The sequence below is a fragment of the Taeniopygia guttata genome, chromosome 28, assembly GCF_048771995.1.
Source record: "Taeniopygia guttata chromosome 28, bTaeGut7.mat, whole genome shotgun sequence".
Taxonomy (NCBI): Eukaryota; Metazoa; Chordata; class Aves; order Passeriformes; family Estrildidae; genus Taeniopygia; species Taeniopygia guttata.
In genome coordinates, this window is record NC_133053.1 from 304603 (window position 1) to 315064 (window position 10462).

The 10462-nt window shown below is 66.0% G+C and overlaps 2 protein-coding genes across 5 annotated transcripts; both read right to left on the reverse strand.

Annotated features, from left to right (window-relative positions):
• Positions 1 to 1411: 1411 nt before the first annotated feature.
• On the reverse strand, positions 1412 to 7148 carry YJEFN3 (YjeF N-terminal domain containing 3). Of its 2 annotated transcripts, none has more exons than XM_030256878.4 (6): positions 7012 to 7148; positions 4894 to 5002; positions 3418 to 3528; positions 3215 to 3328; positions 2384 to 2537; positions 1412 to 2087 (listed from the first exon to the last, which is right to left on the reverse strand). In XM_030256878.4, exons 1-6 carry the CDS (start codon positions 7056 to 7058, stop codon positions 1888 to 1890), a joined length of 735 nt encoding a protein of 244 aa, XP_030112738.1. In that variant the 5' UTR covers positions 7059 to 7148; the 3' UTR covers positions 1412 to 1887. The 2 variants fall into 2 exon arrangements, with proteins under 2 accessions (XP_030112738.1, XP_032599732.1); XM_032743841.3 differs by having other exon boundaries at positions 4894 to 5006; positions 7012 to 7146.
• Positions 7149 to 7544: 396 nt separating this feature from the next.
• On the reverse strand, positions 7545 to 9795 carry NDUFA13 (NADH:ubiquinone oxidoreductase subunit A13). Of its 3 annotated transcripts, none has more exons than XM_072919305.1 (6): positions 9637 to 9795; positions 9376 to 9454; positions 8978 to 9049; positions 8643 to 8712; positions 7734 to 7886; positions 7545 to 7701 (listed from the first exon to the last, which is right to left on the reverse strand). In XM_072919305.1, exons 1-5 carry the CDS (start codon positions 9728 to 9730, stop codon positions 7767 to 7769), a joined length of 435 nt encoding a protein of 144 aa, XP_072775406.1. In that variant the 5' UTR covers positions 9731 to 9795; the 3' UTR covers positions 7545 to 7701; positions 7734 to 7766. The 3 variants fall into 3 exon arrangements, with proteins under 3 accessions (XP_072775406.1, XP_072775405.1, XP_041566884.2); XM_072919304.1 differs by having other exon boundaries at positions 7545 to 7677; positions 7725 to 7886; XM_041710950.2 differs by having other exon boundaries at positions 7545 to 7886.
• Between the last annotated feature and the right edge of the window lie 667 nt (positions 9796 to 10462).

A 10462-nucleotide genomic window follows, 5' to 3' on the forward strand; every position in this document is an offset into this window, starting at 1 on the left:
CGTGCCAGCCGTGCCAGCCGTGCCAGCTGTTCCAGATGTGCCCCCCGCGCCCCCCGCGCCCCCCGTGCCCGGTGCCGGTGCCGGTGCCGGTGCCGCGGCCGCCCGCGCTCCGAGCGCCGCCGCCGCCGGGGCCGCGCGGTTTTTATGGGCCGGGAGCGGGGCCGGGGCCGTGCCAGGAGCGGGGCCGGGGCCGTGCCAGGAGCGGGGCCCGGCCCGGGCAGCGCCCGCGGCTCCCCCGCGGGGATTTCCTCCCGGGGCTAAAACCGGACATGGCGGGAGCGCGGCGGGAGCGAGCGGGGCAGCGGGGAAGTGAGAGAGAGACCGGGGAAATGAAAATACCGGGGGAATGAAAACTACAGGGGGAATGAAAATACCGGGGGATGAAAATACCGGGGGAATGGAAATACCGGGGAAATGAAATACCGGGGAAATGAAAATACCGGGGAAATGAAAATACCGGGGGATGAAAATACCGGGGAAATGAAATGCAGGGGGAAATGAGATACAGGGGGGAATGAGATACAGGGGGAAATGAAAAATGCAGGGGGAAATGAAAAATGCAGGGGGAAAATGTGGAGGAAATAAAAGGATGGGGGAAAGGGAAATATGGGGAAAAGGGAAATATAGAGAAAATTATAAGTACAGGGAAAAAATATGAGGAAAATCAAAGGATGGTGAAAAGGGAAATGGGGCGGAAAGGGAAATATGGGGAAAAGAAAACTATGGGGGAAAGAAAACTATGGGGAAAAGAAAAATACGGGGGAAATAAAAACAGGGGGAAAATTCCTACTGGGATGGACTGGAACGGACTGGGAGGAACTGGGAGGAACTGGGAGGAACTGGGAGCCCCCATCTCTCTCTCCCAGATTCCCCCAATCCCCCCCAGGCCTCATTCACCCCAAATCCGTGAAAATCTGGGAATCCGCTCTGGTTTGGGGGCGCCGGGAAGCGCTGGAGGAGATTTGGGGTGAACGAGGGACCCCCGAGCTGGAACACCCCAAAACCTCCCAAATGCACCCCCAGATTCCCTCGGGCCCCTCTGGACCCCAAACCCCGCCGGGATTTGGGACCGCCCGGGCCCGGGGCACCGGCGGGGCTCGGGACCAGCGGAAATCCCGGGGTGACAGGGGAGGTGACACGGCTGTCCCCAGCAGGGGGGTGGCACCGCCGGGGGGCCAGGCCGGGTCCCCAAACCTTGGACTGAGTCTCAGGACAAGTCCCCAACCCAAGGCGAGGCCACCAAGGTCCCCCTGTCCCCACCGAGGGGCCACAGCGCTTCCTTCTGGGGCCACCGGGGCCGGGTTTGGGGTCCCAGGGCCACCAGCGCTTCGTTCTGGGGGTCACAGGGCCTGCCGTGGTTTGCTTTGGGGGCCACCAGGGCTTTATTTGGGGTCCCAGAGCCACCACCAGGTTTTTATTTGAGGTCACAAGGCCACCAGGGCTTTATTTGGGGTCCCAGGACCCCCAGGGTTATTTGGGGTCCCGGGGGTTATTTGGGGTCACAGGGTGTTTTCTGGGGTCCCGGGGGTGATTTATTTGGGGTCCCGGGGGTGATTTATTTGGGGTCCCGGAGGTGATTTATTTGGGGTCACAGGGGTGATTTATTTGGGGTCCCGGGGGGGATTTATTTGGGGTCACAGGGGTGATTTATTTGGGGTCCCGGGCGTGATTTATTTGGGGTCCCGGAGGTGATTTATTTGGGGTCACAGGGGTGATTTATTTGGGGTCCCGGGGGTGATTTATTTGGGGTCACAGGGGTGATTTATTTGGGGTCCCGGGGGTGATTTATTTGGGGTCCCGGGGGTGATTTATTTGGGGTCCCGGGGGTGATTTATTTGGGGTCCCGGAGGTGATTTATTTGGGGTCCCGGGGGTGATTTATTTGGGGTCACAGGGCCACCACGCAGTCGCTGCCCGGGTACTCGCGGGGGCTGATCCCGAATTTCCGCTGCAGCTCCTCGGGCACGAAGCGCCCGGCCAGGAAATGTCGCCGTCCCTGGAAGCGCCGCGCCACCTCCTTGGGGGCCGCCAGCGACACCAGCACGTCGGGGCTGATGTCCCCACTGCCACCCGGGCCCGCCGCCCACCCTGCGGGGACAGCGGTCAGGGGACAATGGGGACAGTGGGGACAGAGAGGGGACAGCGGGGACAGCGGTCAGGGGACAGCGGGGACAGTGGGGACAGAGAAGGGACAGCGGGGACAGTGGGGACACCCGGGGTGGCTCAGGGGTGGCCCGGGGGTCTCGCTGCTGCCGTGTGACAGAGGGAGGGGACACCGGGAACACCTGAGGGGACACGAGAACACCTGAGGGGACACGGCAGCACCTGAGGGGACACGGGGACACCTGAGGGGACACGGGGACAGCAGAGGGGACAGGCAGCACCTGAGGGCACATCCAGGCTGACGATGGGGATGCGCACCAGCCGCAGCGTGGCCAGGATGGCCGCGCAGGGCTCTGTCCCCGCTGTCCCCTCTGTCCCCTCGGCTCCCAGCACCGCGTCCACCACGGCGTTGTAGGCGTCGTTGATGAGCTGCACCTGGCGGCGACAGCGACATTTGGGTGTCCCCGAGCCCCGGCGGTGCCGCTTCGCTGCCAACACGAACCCCCAAAAGCGGCGGCGGGGGGGGGCGGGCCCGGCACGCCGAGACGCGCGGCCCGGGCCAGGACGGTGAATTTTGGGTCAAATTCCTCCGCTCCCAGCGCCGGGAGAGGCCAAAAACAACAGAGCCGGTGGCTGGAGGCGGCGGCCGCTGGATTCCGTGGCATCCCCGGGATCCCGGCAGCGCCGGCACCGGCGGGGGCGAGCACAGGGAAAAACAGAGCCGGGATTTGGGATTTGGGGGGGTCCGGGGCTCGGGGAGGGGAACGGGAGAGAGGAGGGATGAACGGGGGTCGGGTGGGGAAACAAGAAAGGGAAAGAGGGATAAATCTGCGATATCCGGCAGGGGGATTTTAGGGAGTGGGAAAGGAGAAAAGAGAAGGGAAAAGGGAAAACCGGGAGGATCTGGGGGCTCGGAGAGGGAAAAAGGAAGGAGAGGGATAAACAGGGGGATTTTGGGAGGGGAAAAAAGAGAAGGGAAAGAGGTAACCAGGGGGATTTGGGGGATTTCAGGGGAGGGGGAAAGAGGAGAAGGGGGATAAACAGTGGGATTTCAGGGGAGAGGAAAGGGAAGGAGAAGGGAACAAGCGGGGAATTTGGGGGGCCGGGGTCACCTCGGTGGGCAGGTAGGACAGGAAGGGGATGTCCATCTTCTCGCACTGCGTGGTGAAGTCGCGGTGCAGCGGGTCCGGGGAGCGCTTGGGGTAGAAGATGGTGGGCTCGTAATCCTGCGGGAAAGGGCAGCGCTGGGGCCGGCAGCTCGGGAGGAAGGCCGGGAGGAGGAGGAGGAGGAGGATGGGGGTGCGGAGGTACCCACAAAGCTGCGGAGGTGGCGGGCGCACACCAGCCCGATGGCCCCGTTCTGCGCCGGCCCGCACGCCACGAGCAGCGTGGGCTGGCGGCGCGGCAGCGACGGCAACGGGAACGCCTGCGGGGACAGCGGGGACACTGTCACACGGCGGGCACAAGGGGACACGGGGATGGCCCGGTGTCACCCGGGGTCGTGGCAGGGGGAGCAGGGGAAAGGCTGTGGGGACGTCACGGTGTCACTGTCGCATGGCAGCCAGGGTGGCATGGAGGTGGCACACGGAGCAGGACGGGGATGGGATCATGGCAGGGAATGGGATGGGATGGGAATATGGGATGGGATCCATGGAACGGCACGGCACAGCACGGGATCCATGGCACGGGATCCATGGCATCCACAGCAGGACCTGGGCAGCACTCGGAGTGGGATGGAACTGGGGCCGGACTGGGATGAGGATGGTGCCCGTGGTGCGGTGAAGATGATGCCCATGGTGGGATGAAGATGATGCTCACGGAGGGATGAAGATGATGCCCACGGTGGGATGAAGATGATGCTCACGGTGGGATGAAGATGATGCCCACGGCGGGATGAGGACAGTGCCCATCCTGGGGGGAGGACGATGCCTGTGGTGGAATCCCAAGGTGGGCTCAGGGAGGTGCCCCGGGTGGGACCGGGGCGATGCCCGGGGCAGGGGCACGGAGAGGCCCCGGCCGGGCCGAGGACGCTGCCCGGCCCCATCCCGCCCCCCCATCCCGCCCGCTGCACATTCCAGGACCCGCTGGGGCGGAGGGAGGAGGGAGGGAGGAAGGCTCTGTTTATGCACTGACGGATTTTTTCCTGCTCACGGATCCTGGCTCCGGGACCAGTCCCCAGCGCCCGGAGCGAGACGCGGCCCCGGTAGCCCGGTCCTGGCCCTGGCCCAGCGCTGGCCACGCCGCCGGCACCTCCTGGCACCGGGGACACCGCGGGGACACCGCGGGGACACCGCGGGGACACCCCGGCCGGCTGGGCAGGCCAGAGCTGGGGTGGCCCTGAGGAAGAGGAGGATGCTGAGCCCCAGGTGGGGTCAGGGATGCTGCAACAGCTCCGGCAGCAAAACATTTCTGCTCCTCGGGCAGCCCTTGGGGCAGGGAAGGGCCGATGGAAAAGCTGAGGCGGGCGCGGAGTTCTCGGCCCGAGGCACAAAGCTGCCCTTGATGGACCCCTGCTCCTCCTCCTCCTCCTCCTCCTCCTCCTCCTCCTCCTCCTCCTCCTCACATCCCGCACGAGCCCCGGGCGATCCCAGCAGCAGCGACATCGCCAGGGCACGGGGACACCCGGGCACCTCTGGGGACCCCCACGACCCCCGCCCCGACCCCCCGGGCAAGGCTGAGCATCCCCCTCCCCATGGGGACCCCAGCCCTGTTTGGGGTGTCCCCAGCCCCTCTGAGGTGTCCCCAGCCCCTCTGAGGTGTCCCCAGCCCCTCCGGGTGTCCCCAGGCTCACCTTGGTGACAGCCACGGCACACGCGTGGCCCCAGATCTCGATCAGCTGCTGCCGCCCGAAGCGATAATCCTCCAGCAGCTCCTTCTCCATGGCCTCGGCCTCCGCCCGGCTGCCTTGGGGACAGGCCCCGCTCAGGACAGGGGACAGAGCTGTCCCCAACCCCCGAGCGCAGCCGGGACCCCGCTCCACCCCCGGGAGGGATTTTGGGGCACGGGGGGAGCGCGGTGGGGGCTCGGGGTGGGCGCGCGGTGGGGACGGGCACGGGGGTCACAGGGGTGGCACAGGGGTGGCACAGGGGTGGCACAGGGATGTCGCACGGCTGGCACACGGAGGGGACCGTGAGCCCGGGGCCCGGGGCGGGAGCGGCGCCCGGCCGAGCTGGCGGCGGCCCCGGTTCCCCGGTTACATAAAAGCGAACAAAGCCGCGGTTGTTCCGCCGCCGCCGAGCCCGGAGCTGGCAGCGCCCAGCGCGACAATAATTGCTCACATCTGTTGGCTTCACCTGCGCGGGCGGAGCGGCCTGGGCCGCCTCCAGCGCCCGCCGCGGCCGCCGGCAGCGAACCCGAGCCCCGCCGGGCCCGGATCCCGGCGGTACCGGGGAACCGAGCGGAGCGGGGGGATCCAGACCCGCCGTACCCCGGGATGGAATCTGAGCCCTTCTGGGCCCGGATCCCGGCGGTACCGGGAACCGAGCGGAGCGGGGGGATCCAGACCCGCCGTACCCCGGGATGGGGGGAACCGCTCAGAGCCAGCCCCGGGAGGGGACCGGGCACTGCCACGGGGCAGCTGAGGGGGCCGGGCTTGGGAACCCGGGTTGGGGTCCCAGGCTGCAGGGTGGTCCCACCGCGCCCAGACTGTCCCTACGGACCAGCCAGAGCCCAAAAAATCCCTTGGTCATTCCAGCAGGGCCCCAGCAAGCTCCTGGTTCCCCCATTCCCACATCCCGTCCCTTGGCTGTCCTGATAAACCGGCCAGGAAAACTTCATCCCTTCCTGTTCCATATTTGCATCCCATATTCCCATCCCATATTCCCATCCCATAGTCCCATCCCATAGTCCCATCCCATATTCCCATCCCATATTCCCATCCCATCCCTGTCCCAATCCTTTGGTGCCCTCTAGTGAGTCCCAGCCCTGTCCCAGCCCCACCCGGGGGTCCTGGGTCAAAGCCGGGGGGAGAAGGGGAGGGAAGGGAGCGAGCGGTGCCCGGAGCCGCTCCCGGGCCGAGCGGGGCTGGCCGGGCCCAGCTCTGTTGTCCTCGCCCGACAGAAGCCGCGTGTCGGCCGCAATTCCCGTTCCCGAGCGCGTTGTCCCGGTCGCTGCTGCCAGGGACGCGCCTGGCCCGGCCCCGCGCTGGTTCCGCGGGGCTGGCACCGGTACCGGCACCGGGCGGGGGGACACAGCCGGGGGCGCCCCGGGAGCTGCGGCCCCAGCCCCGGAACGCATCCCAGTTCTGTATCCCAGTCCCATCCCAGTTCCACATCCCGGTCCCATTCCCCATTCCCGTTTCGCCGCTCGCTCCCGGCACAGCGCGGCCGCGGGACCCTCCCGTCCCCGCCGCTTGTCCCCGCTGTCCCCGCTGCGTGTCCCGCTGTCCCGCTGTCCCCGCCGCCCATCCCGGTCCCCGCGCTCCTCTCCCGCCGCCCTCCGGAGCGTCCCCGCCGCAGCCATGGAGACCCGGGATGCGGTTGCTCCGGCAACGGCGGCTCCGCGGGTACCGACCCACGGCCCCAGGGGACACCCGTGGGGACCGGGACCCCGCCCGGGGCCGGCACCGAGCCGGGGCAGCCCCCGGGGCGGCGGGGAGGTCCCGTTCCACCCCCGCGGGGTCCCGGTCCCGGGGCAGCCCCGGCCGAGCGGCGCCGCCCAGAGCTGCCGGTGCTGCCGGTGCTGCCGGAGCTGCCCGGAGCTGCCGGTGCTGCCGGTGCTGCCGGAGCTGCCGGTGCTGCCGGTACTGCCGGTGCTGCCCGGAGCTGCCGGTGCTGCCGGTGCTGCCGGTACTGCCGGTGCTGCCGGTACTGCCGGTGCTGCCGGTGCTGCCGGTGCTGCCGGTGCTGCCCGGTGCTGCCCGGTGCTGCCGGTGCTGCCGGGGGCTCCCCGGGGGGACCCCCGGGCTCACCTGAGGTAGCGCGGCGGCTCCCGGGGCGGGCAGGGCGCGGAGCTCATGGCGGGGAGCGGGACGGGAGCGGCGGCGGAGCCTCCGCGCACGGCCGGACCGGACCCACCGGAACCTCCGCGGACGCCCCGACCGGACCGGACCGGACCGGACCCGGCGGCTCCGGCTGCTCTGGACCCCCGGGAATGCCGAGGATGCTCCGGCCGGACCGGGGCCGGCGCTCGGCGGTGCCGCCCGGGGGGAGGCGGCTCCGGTGCCCCCGCCCCGCTGCCGGGAATGCCGCCCGCGGTTCCCGGGCCGGGAATTCCAACCGCGCTGGAATTCCGGTGTTAAACCCGCCCGGATCGGGGCTTTGGGGGATCCCCCCGCCTCAAAGGGCGGATCCCAATTCCCAAAGGGCGGATCCCAATCCCAAAGGGGGGATCCCAATCCCAAAGGGGGGATCCCAATCCCAAAGGGGGGATCCCAATTCTCAAAGAGGGAAATTCCAATCCCAGAGGGGGATCCCAATCCCAAAGGGAGACCCCAAGCGCCAAATAATTTATTCCTTTATTAATTCATTATTTACTAATTATTAATGAACAGGAGTCAGAAGAAGCTCGGGATGGGGGAAACAGCCCGGAGAGAGACGGGAAAAGGGGGGGAAGTTTGGGAAGGGGTGGGAAGGGCGGGGTTTGGGATGTGGGGGTTTGGGATTTGGGGTTTTTGGGGATGTGGGGGTTTGTGATTTGGGGTTTTTGGGGGTTTGGGGTTTGGGGTCAGACGTAGTTCTGCAGGCCGAACTTCTCCCGCTCCAGCTCGCCGCGGGGCCGCAGGAAGTAGAGCTCCTCCAGCGTGGGGGGCACCCAGCGCTCCGTGTGGAAACGGGACTCGCCCACCTGCAACGGCGGGAAACGCGTCGGGAATGGTGCCGGGAACTGCCGGGAAAGGTGCCGGGAATTCTGCTGGGAATTGTGCCAGGAATCGCCGGAATTGTGCAGGGAATTGTACTGGGAACCACCGGGAATTGTGTCGGGAATTGCGCTGGGAGTTGTGTCACCAATCGCTGGGAATTGTGTCGGGAATCACCGGGAACTGTGCCAGAATTGTGCAGGGAATCACCGGGAATTGTGTGGAGAACTGTGCTGGGAATCGTGCAGGGAATCACCGGGAATTGTGCCAGGAATTGTGTTAGGAATCTCTGGAAATTGTGTCGGGATTTGTGTTGGGAACTGTGCCAAGAATCACCGGGAATTGTGCAGGGAATTGTGTCAGGAATTTTGATGGGAATCTCTGGAAATTGTGTCGGGAATTGTGTTGGGAACTGTGCCGGGAATCACCAGAATTGTGTCAGGAATTGCACCACGAATCACTAGGAATTGTGCAGGGAATTGTGTCGGGAATTGTGTCGGGAACCACCAGGAATTGTGCAGGGAATTGTGTTGGGAATCACCAGGAATTGTGTCAGGAATTGTGTCGGGAATCTCCTCGGGAATGGGGAGGAGCTCCCGCAGCGCTGAGGGGAGGGCACAGAGGGATCTGGAGCGATCCCGGAACGCCAGGGGATCCCAAATCCCAGGGGATCCCAAATCCCAGGGGATCCCAAATCCCAGGGGATCCCAGAGGGGCAGCCGCCATCCCCGGGAATGCCGAACCTTCCAGCCCGGAACGTCCCGCATGATCTTGGCCTCCTCCTCCAGGTTCTCCCGCAGCATCCGGAGAGTTCTGCGGGACAGAGGGCACGGGAGGGACCCCATCCCATCCCACAGGGATCCTGATTCCACAGGGATCCCATCCCACAGGGACCCTGATCCCACAGGGATCCCATCCCACAACATTGGAACATTCCCAATCCCAGGGCACATTCCCAACCCCAGGGCACATTCCCAATCCCAGGAACATTCCCAACCCCAGGGCACATTCCCAATCCCAGGGCACATTCCCAATCCCAGGGCACATTCCCAATCCCAGGGCACATTCCTGCCCGTACCTGCGGTCCGACTCCGCCTGCAGCAGCGGCATCAGCGCGATCCGAGCTTCCAACTCCTCAATCAGCAACCGCCTGCGGGGAGGCACTGGGAGCACTGGGGGCACTGGGATGCGCACTGGGGGCACTGGGATGGGCACTGGGGGCACTGGGAGCACTGGGATGGGCACTGGGAGCACTGGGAGCACTGGGGGCACTGGGATGGGCACTGGGATGGGCACTCGGGGCACTGGGAGCACTGGGATGGGCACTGGGATGGGCACTGGGGGCACTGGGAATGGGAACAGGGCACTGGGATGGGATGGGATGGGATGGGATGGGATGGGATGGGATGGGATGGGATGGGATGGGAAAGGTGCAGGAAGGAGACGGGGGCACTGGGGGGGGTCCCGGAGCTTCACCTGCGCTCGCGGTTCCACTTGACGAGGGTGTAATAACCCAGCAGGAGGCTCCCGGCGCCGAGCGCGAACAGGCTGTACCCTGAGGGACGGGAGACCGTGAGGGGCCGTGAGGGGCTGAGGGCCGTGAGGGACCGTGAGGGGCCGTGAGGGGCCGTGAGGGGCTGAGGGTCGGGAGGGGCCGGGAGAGCCGGCAGGGGCCGTGAGGGCCGCTCAGCCCGCCCGGCCCCGCTCCGTCGCCGCCCGGGCTCCCCGCGGGCTCACCCGAGAGGCCGCGGCGCGGCAGGTGCCGCCGGTAGTCGATGGGGCCGTAGCCGCCCGGCGGGGCCATGTCCTGCTTCACCTTCGGCGCCGCCATTGCGGCGCTGCCCGATGACGTCACCGCGCCGCGCCGCCCGCTTCCCGCGCGCGGGAAACTCACGTGAGGCGGCCACGTGAGCAGTGGGGCCGCCGCTTAAAGGGGCAACGCGCGCTTAAAAGGGCGATGCCACCGTAATGCCCTGGGGCGCGTCCTCTCATCCAATGGGATCCTCGGATTCCTCAGGATCATCCTCCTACCCAGTGGGATCATTGGATTCCTCGGGATCATCCCCCCAGCCAATGGGATTCTCTGATTCCTTGGGATCCTCTTCCCACCCAACGGGATCCACCAATTCCTTGGGATCATCTTCACCCATCATGGGATCCATCACTCTGTGGGATCATCCTCCCATCCAACGGGATCCATCAATTCCTTGGGATCATCTCCCCTCACACGGGATCCATTCCTGACATTGCCCGGCAGTCCCACAGGGAAATAGGGCTGGAAAACCCCAAACATCCGGAATTTTCACAGATTTTTCCAAGCTGGGCTTCACCCGCAGCAGGATTTGTTCCCTGATCCCACCTTTTCCCGATCCCGGAGCGCGGCCGCGACTCCACTGCTGCCCGGGAATTCAGGACAATTCCATGGGAATTCGGGACAATTCCATGGGAATTCCCACGTGGCCGTGGCTCTTCCCAGGCTCCAGAAATTTAGATTTTATCCGGAATCGGGGGGAAAATCCACCTGGGAATGTCCTTGGCCCATTCTCCTTCCAGAGGGAAATGC

Bases quoted from the DNA above. Each gene is read 5' to 3' on its own strand.
- YJEFN3 (XM_030256878.4), bottom strand. From the start codon at position 7,058: ATGAGCTCCGCGCCCTGCCCGCCCCGGGAGCCGCCGCGCTACCTCAG. The intron at 5,003-7,011 runs GTGAGCCCGGGG...TCCCCAAGGCAG, and splicing joins GAGCCGCCGCGCTACCTCAG to CCGGGCGGAGGCCGAGGCCA. The intron at 2,088-2,383 runs GTGCTGCCTGTC...CTGTCCCCGCAG, and splicing joins CAGCCTGGATGTGCCCTCAG to GGTGGGCGGCGGGCCCGGGT.
- NDUFA13 (XM_072919305.1), bottom strand. From the start codon at position 9,730: ATGGCGGCGCCGAAGGTGAAGCAGGACATGGCCCCGCCGGGCGGCTAC. The intron at 8,713-8,977 runs GTACGGGCAGGA...TCTGTCCCGCAG, and splicing joins CAGGCGGAGTCGGACCGCAG to AACTCTCCGGATGCTGCGGG. The intron at 7,887-8,642 runs GTTCGGCATTCC...CCGCCGTTGCAG, and splicing joins GGGACGTTCCGGGCTGGAAG to GTGGGCGAGTCCCGTTTCCA.